The sequence below is a fragment of the Lactuca saligna genome, chromosome 7, assembly GCF_052625555.1.
Source record: "Lactuca saligna cultivar CGN05327 chromosome 7, ASM5262555v1, whole genome shotgun sequence".
Lineage (NCBI taxonomy): Eukaryota > Viridiplantae > Streptophyta > Magnoliopsida > Asterales > Asteraceae > Lactuca > Lactuca saligna.
In genome coordinates this window covers 37,032,700-37,054,001 of record NC_136423.1, presented here as the reverse complement: position 1 = coordinate 37,054,001, position 21,302 = coordinate 37,032,700, and the positions used below count along the sequence as shown (strand labels likewise).

General features: G+C 30.1%; 2 protein-coding genes across 2 annotated transcripts; both read right to left on the bottom strand.

Moving 5' to 3' along the window:
• Positions 1–797: 797 nt before the first annotated feature.
• LOC145006834 (DNA-directed RNA polymerase III subunit 2-like) lies at positions 798–11,051 on the bottom strand. The gene is made up of 36 exons (XM_078965873.1): positions 10,968–11,051; positions 10,679–10,800; positions 9,860–9,952; positions 9,418–9,493; positions 9,186–9,329; positions 8,662–8,726; positions 8,112–8,217; positions 7,847–7,957; positions 7,601–7,660; positions 7,265–7,294; positions 7,113–7,163; positions 6,940–7,038; positions 6,738–6,797; positions 6,527–6,619; positions 6,195–6,296; positions 5,959–6,069; positions 5,750–5,866; positions 5,493–5,609; positions 5,310–5,390; positions 5,124–5,228; positions 4,928–5,008; positions 4,701–4,832; positions 4,422–4,466; positions 4,022–4,099; positions 3,808–3,947; positions 3,639–3,726; positions 3,279–3,397; positions 3,063–3,189; positions 2,826–2,956; positions 2,531–2,656; positions 2,377–2,432; positions 2,121–2,191; positions 1,958–2,042; positions 1,773–1,876; positions 1,193–1,321; positions 798–934 (listed from the first exon to the last, which is right to left on the bottom strand). The coding sequence occupies exons 1-36, from the start codon at positions 11,049–11,051 to the stop codon at positions 884–886; spliced, it is 3,390 nt and encodes a 1,129-aa protein (XP_078821999.1). The 3' UTR covers positions 798–883.
• Positions 11,052–16,062: 5,011 nt separating this feature from the next.
• Positions 16,063–20,377, bottom strand: LOC145006833 (uncharacterized). The gene is made up of 4 exons (XM_078965872.1): positions 20,196–20,377; positions 19,183–20,108; positions 17,859–19,076; positions 16,063–17,723 (listed from the first exon to the last, which is right to left on the bottom strand). The coding sequence occupies exons 1-4, from the start codon at positions 20,375–20,377 to the stop codon at positions 16,063–16,065; spliced, it is 3,987 nt and encodes a 1,328-aa protein (XP_078821998.1).
• Positions 20,378–21,302: the final 925 nt, after the last annotated feature.

The following is a 21,302-nucleotide window of genomic DNA, read 5'->3' as shown; positions in this document are numbered from 1 at the left end:
TTGTACACATCTAGGTAACAAACTTGTTAAAAGCGTTCACATATAGGATTTAACCTGCTATAGCAGGTCATAACTGTCATATGTGAACACTTCCAAAAAGTTTGTTACCTAGATATGTACAAAAAAGATAGTTACCCAGATGTGAACATACCGAAAAATTAATTACCTTGATAAGTCATATTCCCATTAAAAAAAATAATATTAAGAGTTAAATCTAAGAAATATCAAGTTTAGTAAATCCACTAAAGTGGGTTATCTTCCCATGACTCCAAGTAACCATCAACTTTCCCCAAGGCCAAACACAATGATTTGCCATCAATTCAGAGTGTCCTGGTGATGTAATATGTTTATAGTGGCTTGCCATCATTTCAATTGAAAAGTCAATGCCACATCCTTTGGAGAAAATAACCTTTTTTGGAACCTGTAAGTTTGTTATTGTTTACGTTGGATCTAAGATAAAAATATCTGGATTGATGTGAAACTTCACGAGTGGTATGATGCTATTGTCAACGAAAAAATATCATTCGTTTAGTGGATTGATGTTATGCAAAAATATCATTTATGTATGATGTTAGTCAATAAAAAAATCAATATGAACAATGATGGACAACCCACATTTATCTCCCATGTTGAAATTATCATCCATTAAGAGGTCTAAATTCCACATTCATGTATTTTTATTTTCAACACGGTTTAATGTCATTATTTAATATCAAATTTATTTAAATTGTTCAAAAAAAAATACATTTTAACTTTAAAAAAACACATTATGAGAATGTAAGTTACTATTACTTTTGGTTAAAAATATCATCCATGAAGATATGTTTGTTCAAAAATCACCCATAAATTTTTATTTTTTAAAATAAACATATACATGTGTCAATCATGAGTCGGCCAATGACAATTTTGGAACTATATTCATCGACTGGATTTCCTGCAATCAGGAAGCAAAAGTTTTATATTAGTTTTGATTTCTTAGAAAGAAACTCAGGTGTATTTGGTTTGCAGAATGTTCGTCTTTTTAAAGAATGAAATCTATCAAAAGAATTGGAATATGTCATGTGTTTGGTTGGCATTAATAAAAAAGAATGAGTGGAGTTGAATTCCTTATTTATGAACTTTTTTATTTTACAAAAATAAAAAATGAACATAATAAAAAACTCATAAAACCCAAAAAAAGAAAAATATTTACCTGGAATAAAAGCTTGCAAGCATATGGTAGTTTCATGGATGAGAGATTATCTCCATTTTTGCATGTGGAGCATACTTTAGTTTTTGTCTTACGATTTTCATACCCTAGTAACCCACACTTTCTACAAACCTGCCAGATAAAATAAAAAAAATAAAAAAAAACAAGTAAAAAAATATATAACTTTGGTTAGGTTTAGAAAATAACATTGTAATTTAAATAGAATTGAGAGATTATAGAAAACAAAATTTGTGTAATTAGATGTTACATATATAAAAGTGGATTATATTGCAGTTGTTCATTCCATTCCATGATGGGGAAAAAACTCAATCACATTCCTTGAAAATGATCCATTCATCAAACAAAACAAACAGTTTTTTTTCCATCATAACGTTTTGGTCCCCATTTCAAGAAAAAGATTATACTTTAGGGACCAAAATTGTAAAAGCCAGCTGTAGTTAGGGGCCAAGAATAGCCATTTCACTTGGAACAAGGTCCAAAATTGAAAAAAAAAAAAAAAAAAAAAAAAAAAAAAAAAAAAATCACTCTTGAACAAAAGATGAGTTGAAAAAATGTGACATACCTGAACCTCAAAAGGGTCGCTAGAGATCATTAAACGTTCATATATCAGATTACTAGCTCCATAAGCAATCAAACAATCTCGTTCCATTTCTCCCACTCTCAAACCTAAATAATTATCAAAATTATCATATTTAAAATTACTATTAAAAACTCTATGTAAAATGTATTTTAAGCAAAAAAACTCACCTCCATTGTTGCTTCTTCCTTCTGTGGGTTGTCTACTTATGAGTTGACGTGGGCCCATGCCTCGAGCATGCATCTTATCCATGACCTGATTTATGTACCAACATAAATACATGTTTAATATCTCTTAAAAAATTGATAATTAAAGGATTTAATTTTTTCTTACCATGTGCTTTAGCTTCTGGTAGTATATTGGTCCCATGAAAATATATGCTTGTAGTGGCATACCAGTGATTCCTGAATTATAATCACAAAATTAAAATGCTTTCACAGTTCAGAGAATAATTTAATAGTTCTAGGATGTTTATGCAATTTATAAAATCTTAATTACTTTCTAAATTTAAAATTCAACAGAGACTTGAATCGAGTTCTAAGATAATCTTGATTTGTTATAAATATAAGGTGCAATAAAAGATAAGTACCTGAATAAAGAAAGTCCTTCCCATTGTAACAAAATCCATGCTTCACTAGGGTTTCACTGTTAAAAAATGAAATGTCATTTAAAGTATTTTCTTTTTTTAATTATCAATTACCTACTCAAAGAAAGAAAGAAAGAAAGAAAGAAAGAGTTTGTACCTTATATCTTCAACTTTGTGAGCATGACCACTTGGTTCACCAAATGCACTTCCATAATGAAACGTCCCACATGAAACTCCAGCCTTACTTCCAAGAAGCTCAATCATCTTTCCAACAGTCATTCGACTATAAAAATAGTAAGAAGTGAGAAAACAAAAGTAAAGAAAAAAGGTTCTAAAATCTAAATACCATGAACAAACATATGGGAAAATCACAAAAGCTAGTGAAGGAATTTTGTTGCATATGTAGTAGGATTAAATTTAGTATTTTTAAGAAAAAAATAATGTTTTGGTACCTTGGAAAGCCATGAGGGTTCATAATCAAATCTGGGCATATGCCTCGTTCAGAGAAAGGAAAATCTTCTTGTTGGATAATGGTCCCACAAACACCTTTCTGCCCATGCCTACTACTAAATTTGTCACCAACCTAATTAAATCAAATAAGCATATCAATTTATAGAAGAAAAAAGATTATTAATTTTGATATATATTAACTTTGTTATGTGACATTGATGATAATAATTAATTATTACCTCAGGCCTACGAGTATGGCGAATCATGAATTTAACACATAAATTGTCATGCTGATCAGAGCATAAAGCCACTCTATCCACAACAGCTGCTTCCCCTTCTGCACCTTTGTAGGTTTGTCTAAATAGTCTACCTTTACTGAAAATCGCAAAAAGAATGAGAATTTTTCCCATATCATCAAAAACATAATCAAATCTTATTGCATTATAACAGCTCACCTATTTGTTGTTTGTGATTTGAGAGAAACATTTGTATTTTCAGGGATTAATTTCGTGAAGAAAACGTCTTGAAATCTTATTATTTCACCAGGGGAAGCAAGTCCATCATTATCCAAAATCTACACGGAAAAGAATAGTTGTGTAACATGAATATAGACATTTCACAAGTATAAAAACAACATAGCATTGTACTTACTTCAAAAAATATACCCAATGTCATCAAAATAAAAAGCAATTTTCACTGATATAACTGGTAAGACTTTCTATAGTATAAAATTCCAAATAAGAAAATATTAATGTACAAGAGAGAGAGAGAGAGAGAGAGAGAGAGAGAGAGAGAGAGAGAATATGAACTATGACCTGATTCTTTTCTCGATCAGGTGGGGCCCGGCTAGGTATATTAATCTGATCAACTGTATTCTGATATTTCTGAAAGGCAGCTGTGTGTCTGTTTACACAAATGCATAAGAGAAAGCAACTTTAACAACAGATAATAGATGATAGATAATAAGGCATATGTTATAAGTACCTTTTCATTACAATACAACGACCAAAACCACGATCCAAGGATGATTTATTCATAACAATGGCATCTTCAATATCATAACCACTATAACTCATAACTGCAACAGTTGCATTTTGTCCAGCTCCAAGCTTATCATACCCAACCTAAAAAAAAAAATTTACTAATAAAGAAAACCAATGAACTTGTATAATATGGTGAGATAAGACAAAATACAAACCAGCTCAATTGTTCTTGTTGTCAATAGTGGGCGTTGAGGATAAACCAAAAGGTAGATCAAAGTATCCATCCGGCATAGCTTCATTTAAAGAAAACACAACATGTAAATCACTACATATAAATATATATTATGAATTAATGATTATAATCTAATGCAAGATGCATGTAAACATGTAATAAACACTTGCGATATGTTTCGTGAAAAAAGATCGTAAAGGACAGAGTAATGGAATAAGCAATGTAATTGAAGTAGGGAACAAATAATTACATTACATGATCATGTTTGGTTTGCCTGTATTTTTTTATTGAGATATAATTAATGATTTTGTTAACTACTAATATGGAATTTGATGAGTAGTGGAACAAACTGCATGGTGTGGGAAGTAGAAAAGGTTGTATACCTGGTTATATGCAATATTACCCATTGCTTGCTTTCCCATGGCACACTGAAAGAGAAAGAAAGCAAAAGCATAATCAATTAATCATCCAGTGTAACACAGACAGAATTGAAAAGTCCTACAATTCCACAAAAGGATAAGGGCAAAATTGTAAGTATACAAGTTCCAGGTTTACATATGGCTAAAAATTGTAAGTATGTTGCTATTATCATGTGTACAAAATATAAAGTGCATTGCTATTTCCTACAATTTGACCATAAAAAGGTAGGAATAAGGAAGGACCTGATAGGTATTTCTTGGGGACTGGTTATGATGAGGAAAAGGAATGAGCCCAGCACAAACACCTAAGAGTGTGAATGGTTCTATTTCAATATGTGTTGTCTCACTGGTGGCTTCTCCTTCATATAAAGCAATCTATAATCATAAAGTCAAAATAAGAACGGAAGTTATTTATAAAAATATAACCATTTGGAATGGTTTATTTCCAAAAAGTTGAAAGTTTAACAAACCAAAGCATTGTTCTCTTCATTGACATCAAGATACTCTATTAATCCTTCCTGTAGAAAGCTATCGAAATTGCGAACTCCATCCTTTGTAAAAAGAAATGAAAGTAGAATGCTATAAATTATAAATATTAAAAAAAAAAAAAAAAAAAAGATGAAAGTACATTGCTATTTCTTGCATTTAACTGATTGGGTAACATACCTTCAACTCTTTCATGTGATGATGCTTAATTCTTGAAACACCATTGTCAGCAATAACAAGCGGCCGACAAACACGGCCACCATCCGAAGCAATATAAACACAACGCTGCCAAAAGAAAATGACCATTTTACCCCTGGTTATGCTACACATGTTAATTAATGAATTTTGAAAGTCTGGAGAGCTTACTTGTTTCTCATTGACATAAACGCTTACAAAATCAGCTATTTTTCCTGCCCTTCTCAGTTTCCTCATTGCATTAGCAAAGAACTAGAAATGTGATGACATTAAATAATCATATCAAAAAAGAATGATGTGATGACATTAAATAATCATATCAAAAACAAAAAGTAAAATATATATGGATATAACCTGTGGCTTCCTATGCTTTCCAAGGATAAGACCATTTAATATGATGAGATATGAACTCGGTGAATGAAGTTCTTCTCCAGAAAGTTGAGACAAGTCTTCAACTCCCAAACAGGAACACTGATGATGAACAACAAAGATGTTTACATATATTTATATACACAAACAATTATATATATATATATATATATATATATATATATATATATATATATATATATATAAATAGAAAAAATAAAAATTATGAAAGTAAGAAATACCAAGGCGACAATAGGGCCTTCCTCTTCATCAGTTGTAACATGAGTCATCAAAGCCAGATTTTTCACCAACCCACATTGTTCACCTTCAGGAGTGTCACATGGGCAAAGCATTCCCCACTGACATTGGACAGCACATAAAGATTCATCAAAACGACGTAGTTTTGGGGTGTGATGTGACACTTCAAGATTGGTATATAAGTGGCACATACCTGACTAGGTTGTAAGGCCCTAGGTCCACTGACTTTCCTTGACTTTTCAAACTGTGGTGAGATTTTTGTCATGTATCCATATGCTGCAATGAAGGACAGCCTTGAAACAATCTGTTACAATTGAATTTTCAGTTTTTTTTTTTATTTTTTTTTTGTAGATTATGAACAGATATTTTTATCGACAAAGGTGTTGAGTTGACCCAAATAAAGTATACTAGAAAAAGGGAAATAATCACCTGTGTTACGCCTGTTCTGTTCATATTAAATCGCTTGACATTCCAATTTCCAGTAGAGAGGCTGCGCTCCAAACCTTTAGTAATATCGTCTATCACTATATGCTGCATAAAAAATAAAAATAAAAAATTATAAAATATGGAAGTAGAAAGATTTGAAAGTAGGATGCTATTATATAACAAACAAATAAATGGGAGTGTGTTGCTATTTCTTGGATTTATCCTGTTATGATAAGAAACCAGTCTAAAACCAGTTTAAAAAGTTTAGATGCAAATGTTTTATTTAACAAAAAGACAACAAAATAAGTTAGTAATATGTATCACATGGTACATACCTTAGATATATCAAACTTGCTAGAACGACTGCTCTTGTCTAGTTGGTTATCTAAAACCCATGTTAAATGGGTATTCAACGTCTTGAATAAGTCCTGAAATATGAAATTTAACCAAATATCACCAAAAAAAAAATTAAAAAATATAAAAATCAAGACTATCGACACTGATGGGAAAACAAAAAAATAATAATAATCTTGACAAGCAACTCACCTCAAATAGTAGAGATATTAATTGCCCCGAAAGCTCAAATCTTTTGTTGCCTATATAATCCTGTAAACCCATTGAATTGACAATCAGTAAAGTAAAATAAACATACAATACATACATACACTGATACATATATTTAAATGCAAAAAAAAAAAAAAAAAAAGCAATGACATTTATAATAAATTAATGAAAGTACATAACTTACTTTGTCATCCATGGAATGCTTGTTTAAAAGTGCATCCATCATGCGTCTCAACATCACCACAACATATACACATTTAGGATGAAAATTATTATCTCTCACCTACAGAGATAGATATGGAGATACATTAAAAATCATATATTTTATCATTGACTTTATTTGACTATTTGACTCACCCGAACCATGGCAATAAAAATATCCCGAAGAACACCCAAAGCTCCCTCATCCTAAATGGACAACAATACCCTTCTGTTAGAAATAGACAAAACTCTACGATATTTAAAAGATGTTCAATAAGCCTAAAGCAGAGGATGCATAAGAGACATACCTCAGTACCCTTACTATTCCTCTTCTTATGCTGCATTAAACACATGAATAATCAGAAAGGGACATAATGTATGCAAAAACAGATGTTTTAATAAGTAGTTGTCAGTATTAAGTAAGAAAATGAGTATGGAACTGAATTCCATTGGAATTCACAAATCCTTTGATTGGTGGATTTCAGCATTCCATCCTAAAACTCATGGAATTCAATTCCCAGCATTTCCTTTATTTGAATGTCAGAATGTTCTCTTTCTTTGGAGAATCTCTAAACTTCAAAATTACTTTAAAAGAAAGTATAACTTAATCAAAGTTTCTAGTACACATTAACAATAGATCTTACCCTTTTTTCAAGAAATTCCAAAGCTTGTTCTCGTGTATAAATACCCTGATTTGCACAATCCTGAAATGGGAATGATAAAACATGATATTAAGTGTCTATTATTTGATTTCCTATATTACCAAGCACATATAGGTTACTTTTGCATTTGATATAAAGTCAAAGTTGTCAAAATAAGGCATTATTAGTTTATTACTACATTTTTTTATAAAACTATCATAGGATTTACAAAGTCAACATGAAGCTTACCTCAATAGATGGCAAAAGCAGAGCAGCATATTGAGGATCTCTACCAAGCATCTGCACAACTTCCTGATCACTTTCCATACCCATAGCTTTCATAACTGCCATAATAGGAACCTAAAAGAAAAGCCATAAAATGAAACAGAACAAAAGGAAAATAATGAAGAAGAATCTTAAATTTATCATATGAAGTAATAACAAATTTATCTTGGAATCAGATAAACAAAATTATATGAAAACAAATCATAATACAGATAAAACCTATCTATACCTTGGAAGTAAAAGAATTCAAAATCAAATATATTCTCTCTTTCTCCATTACTATAGTTGTTTTACTCTTTGTTGTTGCTGTGCTGCTCACAACAGATGCCTGGATGCTGGATAGAGAAACAGGAAGGATACATATTCAGTGAACCAAATAGCAACGTATTTTACAATTCTTTACAGATAATAGCAATGTACTTTATTTTATACTAATAATAGCAACATACTTAAACTTCTTACCTATAATAACAATGTACTGAAATTGTTACGTATTGCTATAATTGGTAAAGAAATGTAAGTATGTTGCTATTATAGGTAAAGAAATACAAGTGAATTGCTATTATGAAAAAAAGAAATGTAACTACATTGCTATTATGAGTTACATTAAGCATGTTGTTATTACATGTAAGAAAAAGTTAAGTACATTGTCATTAAGGGTAAAAACAAGGTACATTGTCCATATTTGTAAAGGAGGCAAGATACATTGCTATTTTCCACAATTTGCCCTTTTGGTAAGTTAGCATAAAGTTTTGAAGACCTGGGAAGTGAATACTCACCAACCCTTCTTATCTGTGTCTATGATTATCCTGTTCTTTGAAAGTTGTTCTTGAATTAAAATAACCTGGAAGAATCAGAAAAATAAATAACATACCAATAGTAAAATCAATATATGGAAATATATTCAACTCTACATTAGAAGTTACATTTTGTTTCAATTAAAGTATAGCTATCACAAAAAAAAAAAAAATTTAAAAAAAAAAAAAAAAAAAAAAAAAAAAAAAAGTTTGATAGGAATTGTTATAGATAGAGTAAGTGTCCTTTAAACATGCTTTCAACCAATAAATTATATTACAAAAAGGGGGATGAAATTTTATATCTCTAATTTATGAACCAAAAAAACCCAAAATCAAATGCAAGATGCTTTAACTAGGTCGATTGTTAAAAGCATAATGTCCTAATAAGAAAAAAAAAATGGAAGCACAACATTGTAAATGAAAGAAATGAAAATAGGATGCTACAAAAAAACATATAACCAAATGTATGTTGCTATTTTTTATAAACTTGAGATTATATAAGTTACCTTTTCATTTCCTTTCACAACAAAATATCCACCTGGATCAAGTGGGCATTCACCTACTTTTGCAAGTTCATCTTCATCTTTACCATAAAGGACACACTTATTGCTCTTTAACATGATAGGCATTCTTCCTATAATAACTTTTGTCTGCAATATTATATAAAAGAAAAAAAGATTTAAACCATTAAAGCTCAGAAAGTGATGATGAATATATTAACAAGAAATTAGAACTTACTTTTTTTTGTAGATTGGCATTATAACCATAAATATCATTGCAATACTCAATGTTTACATATATTGGAGCAGAATACCTAAAAAATGAAACAAAAAAAATCAAAGGTATAAAATTAAGGCAAGATGGAGTTGTATATAATAAAATAATCTATTTTAAACTTTATAACCATTATAATAAAGTTGTATATAAGAGATTAAGTTATAAATATCCCTTATAACTAGAACATAATTTAATAATGCAATTATGAGTATATTACAAATTCGGTCCCTGTGGTATAATGTCTTTTCCTAGTTTGATCCAAGGTCAAAATAGTCATTTAAAGGAATCTAACAACTGACTATGTATTAACGATATATATATATATATATATATATATATATATATATATATATATATATATATATATGAAGGGGTAATTTTGTAATTTTCCGTGACTGCTTACGTCATGTCACCCAGCCGACACCTTTGAGGAGTCAGTACATCAGTAACACCATCCACAACCACAGAAGGCGTTCCAATCCAAACATCTGTATATCTGCCATCACCACATAAAAAGATAAAAAATTTATAAGATTATTATAATAAAAGAACTAAATGGAATTTCTTCTTGAATTAATGTACTTAATAAGACAGGACTTACTCCAGTAAGCTATAGAGGTGTGTTTCTTTTTGACTTATTGCTGAAAGAACAACTTAATAGAGAAAGATAGGGGAAGGAAGCTTTCCCCATTAAGTCCTAACTTTTTACAAAGTATTTTGTATAGCATCATTTATCCAAACAGTACTTTATCCACACAGGATTTGTTAGGCTAGATAGAATGTAATGACTGAAGGACTGGAATATAAAACATATGCAAATAGTGTGTATAATAATTAACAAAATTTTATTCACCAAAATAGAATATTAAACATAATAAAAGTTCATTAAACCCAAATATGAGTATAGTATAACATAAAGATGCTAGTTTTTTAACTACTTAGAAAAAAAGATAACAACTTATTGAAAATTACATTATTTTTAAGAAGTAGTGCCATAAAATGTTACAGAAATGTTTATATGTTGAAAATTTTCAGTTCAGTCCATGATGGAATGGGCAATTCCATTCCTTCTCAGATTCCATCACACCAAACACTAGCTAAAAGAATCAATATACTTGCAGATAACTAGCAAGTGGAATGTGTTTACAAAGCAAATACATTGCAAAATTGGATCTTTAAATGATATAAAAAAAAAAAAATACATAAAATGGCAGTGTTCTACCTGAGAAAGACCTTATCAGTTACTTTAGTTTTCACAAGGTCATTAGCACGAACAATCTTCTTTATTTCAGTATTGACAAAATAATTGAAAGAATCCAAATGTTCCTTCACCAATCCCCTCACCTGCAACTCTTTAAAAGTTAGCACATACATACATACTACTATATAAATATCAATAACCTAATAGATTTCCAATAGTTTTACTAAAACACCCTTATATTTCTAAAAGGAAGTGATCATTTCAATTTTCACCAATGACTAATTAAATACTTATATTTAAGTGAATTTACCTTAAGAAACTCGGGAAGTAGCTGAAACTTATCAACAGCAGACTTCACAGGAGCAGCAAGGAATTGCCTGTCAACTTTGCTCATACTGTAACAAAAACAATATATATATATATATATATATATATATATATATATATATATATATATATATATATATATATATATATATATATATTAAATAAGAAAAATGATGATATCAATTTATCATAGAATATATTGCATACCCTTGACTCGCATCCAAAATAATAGAGTCTTCCATCACCCCCATTATTAGTGGTGGATATGGACAGAATTTTCACCTTGGCACCTAGAATACATAATATAATATTATAATTAAATAATAAACAAATAGCTTGTAATTATTAATTAGTAACAACTAACCATTTGATATTAAAGTATTATCGTTTTTCAACAAGTCCACAAAAAGGTTGACACATTTGAACTTAAACATATTGATTTTCAACAAATCAAGAAAAATATCGGCACATGTCAACTTTCAACAAACTGTAACAACATATTAACAACTAACAAAAACATTTTAACTTTAAAAAGGAACCCTAACAACAAAATGAATGACAAAATCGTCTGCATTGCTTTGTAGACTTGGTAGATTGAGTATTTGCGTAATTGTCAATTAGCTGATGAAATATTGTCAAGCTACAAAAAGGATACACCTACATTGGTGATGGTGGTGATATGCTATTTCAAGTTTAGCGACAAGTTAATAGAAAATGAAATATACAGTCTAAAAATAAGTAAACCTTAGTCATTATAATATAAAAATAACACAAACTATCAGTGAATCACAATTCACAGTTTCACGACTCACACATAAAGGATTATTATTAAGACTAATAGCTTTTCAACTATCACCATATAAAGGACTATAACGAAAACACAGAATCACAGAAACTCGATCAAAAGTCGTTATCTTCGTTGATCATGGAAGATGAAAAGAAGAAAACGTTGAGATGTATTTAGCGAAACGGCGAAATATATTTAGGAAGAAGTCATTGAAATAAATGAGAATCAACAAAATAGCAAATAAAAGGTAACATTATCAGCTTAACATGAACACAACATATTAAAAATTTTGAAGGTGACATACTTCAAGTAACTTACTGTCAAGCAGCGTTGGTCGGTGGTTGTGAGCAGCGGCGTTGGTGAGTCGCACAGAAAGAGGACGTGATTTCAAAATTCTAGGGCTGTCGCAGAATCAGGGGACGAGAGATTGAGAGATTTCAATTTATTTGGGCCATGATCAAAGAAAACAGAGACGTCGAATGTGTGTAGGGTTATGGGAGCTACTCGATTATAAATCTTCCCGCAATTCTTTTATTTTGGTCTTACGTGGTCAACGAATTTTATTTTGAGCATTATGCACCCTAATGTTTGGGAATTTAGAAATCGATCTCATAAAATCATCTCATTTATTCTTATGATCGTTTCCTTGTTACATGTGTTGGTCTATGTGGAAAATTAAATATAAATAAATGTTCATTTCTTAGCACTTGATCTCATTTGTGCAACTAATTATCTTCATGGAACGACGACTTCTAAATCATAAATTTAGTTGCTTAATGTGTTTTTGTAGAATGACAAAGATAAATTCAAATGTCGTGTATATGAAAGATGGTCTAAACTTTCAAGGTCGGTCTATTGATTTTGATTTTTTATGTTCAAGACAAAATAATAAAATAATGTCTGATGTTTATACTATCCACAAAACATATATATAAAAAATTATAAAATAAAAGTACAATAAATGTATCATCAAGACATACATCAATTTTTTAATTACAAAAACCTCAATAATTTCTTAAAACACCAAATCTAATATTCACTAGGTGTGAGCCCCATGTATTACATGGGTGTATTTAAAACAATTAAATATGTATAAACATTTGAGAAATTTTAATTTATAAGAAAAATGAGAAAAATATTGAATTACTAAAATTAAAGTGTTTTTTTTTCTCTTTTAAATTTAAACAAATCATTTAGATAAAATAATCAAAGCAAATTAATGAGATTTTATTTTAAAATTTTGAAATTATAAGGAAAATCCATTAATGAAATTGATATGTATTTATTATTAAATTTAAATACCATATGAAATTTAATAAAATAGGAAAACCACAAAATTACATATGGAATAAAAATTAATTTAAAATAACTATAAAATGACATGTGGCAAAATGAATAAGAATATGACAAGTGGTAAAAAAAAACTTTCATTTATTAGAGAAAATTATATTGAATTTATCAATCTTTTATTATAAAAACCTCAGTAATGTTTTTCAAAACACCAAATTTAATATTCATACGGTTTAAAATTAAACCATTATATAATATTATAACTTAAGTGTTTTTAGTGAAACCAATTATGTTTTCATGAGATATTATAACATAACATTCATAGGATATTACATCATAACTATTTTTAATGTAGCCATTAATCCTTTTAAAGAAATCATATAAAAAATATCATTGGATATTACATCATAAATATTTTTAATGCAACCATTAATCATTTAAAGAAATCATATAAAGAATATCATTGGATATTACCCCATAAGTTAAAAAAATCATATTTTTAATGTAGCCATTAATTATGTTAAAAAAATCACATAAAATATGTCATTGTTTTGAAGTAATGTACTAACAAGCTAGAAAAAGTTTCCATATAGCAATAATCCACTGTCTCATCAATCCGGAAAATAACATTTATTAAACTTTAAAGATAAAATCCATATACTTTGTGACCAAAAAAATAAGATGAAATCTAAAAAGGTTAAGAAAGATATAAGATAGAATATAAATTATTAAACCTTTAGATAATTAATAACAAAAAAAACAACGAACATACATTCATACGCTACAACTTTATATATCTCTAATTTAATAGAACAAAAATCCATCCTGCTCTTTATCATATTACTATAAATTTTCATGACATGGTTGACAGATTATACCAAGATTATACCAATGACAACACAAAGAAATATGTGACAAATGTCTTTATCTCGCTCAAGCATCGAATATTTAGCGTGCGTCTGCTTTAATCTTATCAAAATTAATAAGAATTGCTATATATATGTTCCCATAAATTTGTTTCTTTAAAGTATGTAGCGAAACGGAAAAAAGAACAAAATCATATTAGAAAAATCAAATACATAAGGTTTTACAAAATCGAAATCAGATTAACCATCAATTTTCATCTTTATGCACTACTAGAAAAAAGAGCTCTTTTATGACATGTGTTGTGTGTCATAAAAAGGTACATATGACATACAAAATTTGTGTCATTAAAACTCATGCCATAAGAAAGACGGCACACATTTGCATATCATAAAATTATGATTGCGTGTCATTAAATTCATTGTCATAAATGAAGACGACACACAGTTTGCATGTCATAATTTTATGTGTTTAAAAAAATATAGATTTATTAATTTTCAAATTAAATAACAATTAATATCTCATACAAAATTATATATATATATATATATATATATATATATATATATATATATATATATATTGTAACATCCCGAAAAAAAAAAAAAAACAAGGATAAAAAATTCATTTTTATTATAATCAAAACACTATTGTAACTTTATCCAAACATTTAAAAGCATTTCAAAATAAAACAATTATCAGAGTTCATTCCCAAAGATCACGTATTACGGAAAACACGGGTGTATGCGCTGCGATCAAGTCGGGCCTTTCTCTTTCAAAGCGGAAGTACCTGAAACCATAAACCATAAACTGTAAGCACAAAGCTTAGTGAGTTCCCCAAATACCACACACCAAACATATCAAACGACCCATATAGATCATACATAACCAATCAATCAATAAAAGTGTTATGGGCCAACCATAGTCTTTCCATTATGCCACGAGTCGCCTCGTGGTTTTCTTGCCAGGTCAGGGACCAAAACCCTGGGTCTTACAGACAAGTGCCAGGAGCCACCTCATGGTATTCTATGCAAGAATCACAAAGACAACTAGCAAGCAATCTACAACTATTTAACTAATTATCTGTCATAATTAAAACCTTGGTCTTACATACAGTTTGCCAGGAGCCACCTCCCGGTCTTTCATACAAAATGCCAGGGGTTAACCCCGGGTCATGCTACAATACATAAACCAGATGAGCCGGCATTGGTGCCTTCAACCCATAGAACAGTGAGGAGACTCGCCTCAAATGCAGAGTTCACTGAAAGAAATCCCTAGCTGCTGCTCTGACGACTTCGAGCTATCAATACCAAAATAACACCCAATTAGCAATTGGGTTCCAAACTATGATCCATAATCCATACTTAGGGTAAAATGACCATTTTACCCTTGACCCAACATGAACCAAAACTGAGGCCCAAGCCTAAAGTCAAAAGGCCCAAAACTATAAGATCCATAAGCCCACTAATGGCCCAATTTTCCAAATTGCGCCCAACCCATATGGTCCTTAATTATCCTAAAGCCTAGTAATTCCTTATTCAATAATAAAACTCAGATGGCCCAAAGGCCCAAACAGCAAGTCCAAACCGAAACTTCTCGCCATTCTGACATTATGACATGGTATATATTAAAATAATATATGTAAAAGTATATATACATTACTTTATATTTATTATTTTATTATTAATTCGAAAGTAACTATTGACTTGTTTGCATAGAGTTTGTACATAACTTATGAATTAGGATATATAAAAGTACATATATACATATATATTACTTTATATTTATTATACTTATTAGTTGAATTTGCATATAATTTTGATGAACTTTGGTATCTATTTGCATATATATATATATATATATATATATATATATATATATATATATATATATATACACACACACACTAGGTTAAAACCCGTGGAAATCCACGGTTGATAAATTGAAATAGAATTATAATTTTCATTTTGTTTGTGTAATAAAAAAACATATCGAAGTTTACAAAAAATGAAGAATAGTGATATTGTAATTTACATGAATAAATGAAATGCAATAAAGTGTTTTAAATTGTTTATTTAATATGATGGATGAAATATTATTTTTTACAAGTAAATAAAATATGGTACAAAAACACTGTTTATAAATTCTGGAAAACTTCTTTATAAACAACATTGGAAGTTTGATCTGTGAGGGCACCGTCCTTATCTAAAATTAATAATTTTAATCCATCTCTGCTTTGAACTCTAGATAAGGCAACATACAATTGCCCATGTGAAAACACTGGATGTTTGAGAAACAAACCAACCTTCGATAATAATTGTCCCTGACTCTTATTAATGGTCATTGCAAAACATACAGCCAATGGAAACTGTCTTCTTCGGAATTTGAAGGGAATCTTCTTTTCTGATGGAGTTAAAGACATTCTTGGAATAAAAGTACAGTTTCCAATATTAGTTCCAGATATGATACGCGCCTCAATAACACGTTTGCCCAATGATATAACCTGGAGTCTTGTCCCATTGCATAAGACATTTTTCTGATCAATATTTCTCAGCAACATAACTGGAACACCGATTTTTAAAACTAACTTATGGTTTGGTAAACCTGATACCTTTAGACCATTTAAAACATCAGGTGAATATAAATTTGCATCAAACTGATCATGGACAAATTCAGATTGGCATATACTATCTGAACTTAAGTATTCAACCTCATCTCCTGGAAACTTCGATAACAAACGATCGTTTATTTCCTGAACGACTTCATTCTTTGGAGCAAGTATTGCTCTTTCTTGAAAATAACTTGTATTGTTGTAGTTTTCCAAAATTGAAGGATATACAAAGTCGATTAATGAACCTATAGGATCATGTGGATCATCAATGAGAATATCATCTGGAATATCAATAACCGTTTCACCATCGTTGATACCACCAAGTTTGCCTTCTCCTATATCCAACAACCATTCTGCAAAATCTTTGATTTTTTCTATATCAGATTGATCCCTTCCAACAGTTAGCCTCATGTTTTTTGTTAATTTATGGATCTTGCAATGTTCCCATAAATATGAACTTGAAGAAGCCTTAACAATGTTTTGTCTACTTCCACCAGGAATAACAGGTAGAATCTGTCTGAAATCTCCTCCAAAAACAATAACTTTCCCTCCAAAAGGAATATCTGAGTTGCTAGAATTTTCAGACCTAAATACATCTTTCAAACTTCGATCTAAAGCTTCAAATGCATGCTTATGGACCATAGGAGCTTCATCCCAAATTATCAAAGAGGTTTTTCTCAATAACCTAGCGAGGTCACCATCTCGACTTATTTTACAAACAGAATCCTCTGTTAGTTCAAATGGAATTATAAATCGAGAGTGTGCTGTTCTACCTCCAGGCAATAATAATGAAGCAATCCCACTTGAAGCAACATTTAAAACAATATGACCATCACATCTAATAGCTACAGATATTGTCTTCCATAAAAAAGTTTTACCAGTCCCACCATAACCATAAACAAAGAAGACACCTCCTTTATTTTCTTTAACTGCACCCATGATATCAAGGAAAATGTGACGCTGCTCATTTGTCAATGCAAGAAACATACGATCAAACTCAGCCTTCATAACAGGAATGTCATAATCTAGCTCCTCAGTGATAAGTCGATTGTTTGAAGAAGAAATAGAATCTACATCTGGGATAGGCATGTTTTTATAATTTTTGAGAGTGGAATTGTTCCTTAGTAAAACTTGTTCTATCTCGAACAAAGTTAAGTTCTTAAGTTGATCTTCATTGAGTGATAAGTCTGGAGGATAAATAGCAAATTAATTAGAATTATTATTAACAATATTTATTTATAATTAAAATAATAGTTAATGTATGTTTAAAAATAAATAATTGAGTTTTTAAATAAATAGTAATAATAATAAAACTTTAATACCTGGAGATTTGAATCTCTGTCGTTGGTTATAAAGAATTCCATCTGCTAAATATTCCCATGTGTTTTCCCAAACAACCTCCGGTTTAGACATACTATTACACATCAATAATGTAGCAAATAAAAATCGTAGGTAAAAACCAGATCCATTATGACTTGCTTCTTTGATTGCATCGATGTATTCCTTGTCATCATCCAAGAGCCCAAGAGCATAACAAACATCCCTAAAAGAAGAATATAGTTCACCATTTACTGTGCGGATTTCTTCAAATGATTTCGAACCTTTGACCTTATTTAACAAAATTCTTAAGAAATAGGCTTCCCCTAGATTAGGTGAAACCGAATGAATTCTACCAATGCACTTTTCTACTTCCCGTGGCTTCCAAATCCTATCACCGCATTGCCAAACAAACTTTGTAGGGAATTCAACATACGTAAGTTTCCATGCATCATTGTTAACTGCATTACACTCCATCCAAGCTGTGAACATTGAAGAAGCAACAGAAGTTTTGTCGAGAACATCGTCAATATCATCGTCTTCCCCATAAACAATTTGTTGTTGACCAGGCAGATGAAAAGGCAGTCTAACCACAGAAGGATACCTGTAATGAACATCATATTTAAAAATTCGCCATGATGCTTCACAGGCAGATAGATATCTACAGTCGTAATACTCATTGATTTCATCGACCGTATCATTATTATCACATTCATTATTGCTTTGTTCAACGACAACTGTAGCTCTATCAGGTCCCTTGTTTATGTATTTAAATAAATATTTTATAGAAGACCCCTGATTGCACCATTCAACATTAATATGTGCTTGATATCTTCTCAATAGATACTTGTTGTATGGAACAACATTTCTATTATCCAAATGCACACCCGATTTTTCAACACAATGACCATCGTTTCTTCTCCTATATAAGGGAAAACCATTTTGATCAACAGACGTATGGTTACAGAATTGCTTTGGAAAGTTTTTAGAGCATTTTCCGTCCACCATGCATGGGCAATTGATATTCTCAGCTCCACATGGACCATGAATCATGAACTCATTCACAAGTGAATACAATTCTGGATCTTCATCTCTGTTTGGTATCTCGGCGGAAATCATCGGGTCGATAAATTCAACAGTCGGTAACTTGTATTCAGAATGCATAAATAGACATATATGACTATGCGGCAAACCTCTTTTTTGAAATTCTATTGTATAAACAACTGCAAAACATTTTGAACAAAATAAAATTGTAATAGACCGTAAGAAAAAAAATATTAAAAAAAACTTAAACTTTTATGGATTATGAATAAAAGATAATTCAATTACCTGCTTGAATAATGCCGAAAATGTGATTCTCCCTTAGGTCTTTAATAAATGCATCAAGCTTGATCTTGAACAACCAACATAGTATATCAGGTCTATCTTCTGGTTGAAGTGAAGTATCCTTAAGAAACCTTTTAACCTCAGGCCATTTGGGATTACACGTAAAGGTTATGAATAAATCAGGATATCCAAACCATTTACAAAGCGACATGGCATCCAAATAGTTTTGCAGCATATAGCGCGCACCACCAGTAAAGGATGAAGGTAATATGACACGTTGGCCGATGTTGGAGATATTTGTATTTCCTTGAGCTTTTTGGTTACGTAAATTCTCATAAGAATCACATCTTAGAACATGTTGTTGCCTGCGTATATAATACAATCTCTCACTTTCAATCATAGTATACGCATCCACCAAAAATTGTTGAAATAACCTTTTTGAATTTAAAATTAGTGAGAACGAATGATCCCTGTCTTGAATTCTAAAAGCGAAAAATTCTCTCATTGTACATTTTGCCCACATGTTTTTTGTAGATGTAACACCTCTATGAAGAATATCAACGCTGTAACCATCATCACCATATGGAAATAGTAGCGGATATTGGAGAGGAAGATAAGAAGGATGCAATTCACTGATACGTTGTAGAAATCCGGATTTCGTTTGAACAACAATATCTCTATTTTGAACTGAATCGGAAATGTCACCTACAATTAAAGCAGCAACCTCAGAAGCAATTGGTAGGTTATATGTCCTTCCATCTCGATCCCTTTTTCCAATAATTCTTAACTTCACATCAACTTGAGGATTTTTCTGAAAAACATCTCTTACCATTCTATAAGACCTAACCAAGACATTATTTGAATCTAACATCACCTTCAAATATTCAATAATATCATTATCAATGGATGTAGATTGATGCTTTTCCCCACTAAAAAAATTGAATATATACATAATATTAGTAAAAAAAAGATAAAAATATAAAAATTAAATATGAATAAGAAGTTTGAAAATATACCCAAAGCATTTTTGTCTATTTGAATTTTCGTTCTCGGTATCATAAATGTATAACTGAGAGAATTTCGGTTGCGATCCATTTGGTGGTAAAAGGCTTCCAATACTATGATAATTTTGGCTACCAAGTCTGAAAATGTATGGAGCATTTCCTTTATTGATTGAAGAATCTATTTTACCACCCATCGACGTAAAAGAAAACATTGAATTGTAACATCGAATGTTTTTCATGAAGTTTTTGCTTTTAGAATCTGTTAGTCGAAACATTTTTTTCATAATTTGGTGGTGGTTTCTTTAAATCTGGTAGTTCAACCTTGCCATAACCACAACATAATGAATAATTTGTGTTCCCTTTTTGTTTTCCTCTAATAGATTCATTTTTCCATAACTTTGCATGACATGTTTTACATACAACAATTTGATCACCATGATCCAAATATTCTGTAAAAAAATAAAACGGTATAAGTAAACTATTTAAAATTTTAAGTTTATAAAATATGGTATTTTATTTGTAACAGAAAAAAAAACAGGTATACATAGTGATTACCTTTGGAAATACCAACTATTAGGTTATCAGTAAGGACTTCATGTATATTTTCTACATCTGTTGTCAAGTCAATCAATGGAATAGGAGATAAATCTTTCAACTTTCTTTTTAATTTATGACATCCTGTACTTAACTTGATTGATGCTGAAGAAGCAGTTATTGTAGATGCATTTCTGCATGTAACATTAACTGTAAAAAAAATAGCGATCATATATAAATTTATTAGAAAGTGGACTAAAGTAAGTTTTGAAAAAAAAAAAAAGTTATTACCATTTGAAATGTTAGATAACGGAGTTCTAACATTTATATACAAAGAAGATGATTGTAGGGGTGAATTTTGTTTTCCACGTGATTTATATGGATTGACATTTTCATTTTGATGAACAATCTCTTTTGATTGATCTGTAAAAGAAACTTGTTATAAAAATGGAAGACATACGTTATAAAATATAATTAGAATGTAGGCAATAATATAAAATGATGATAAAGCATTTTTTTTATATAGGTAAATGTAGTGTAAAAATTGAAAAATAAAATAAGTAAATTACAGTTATCCGTGTTTTT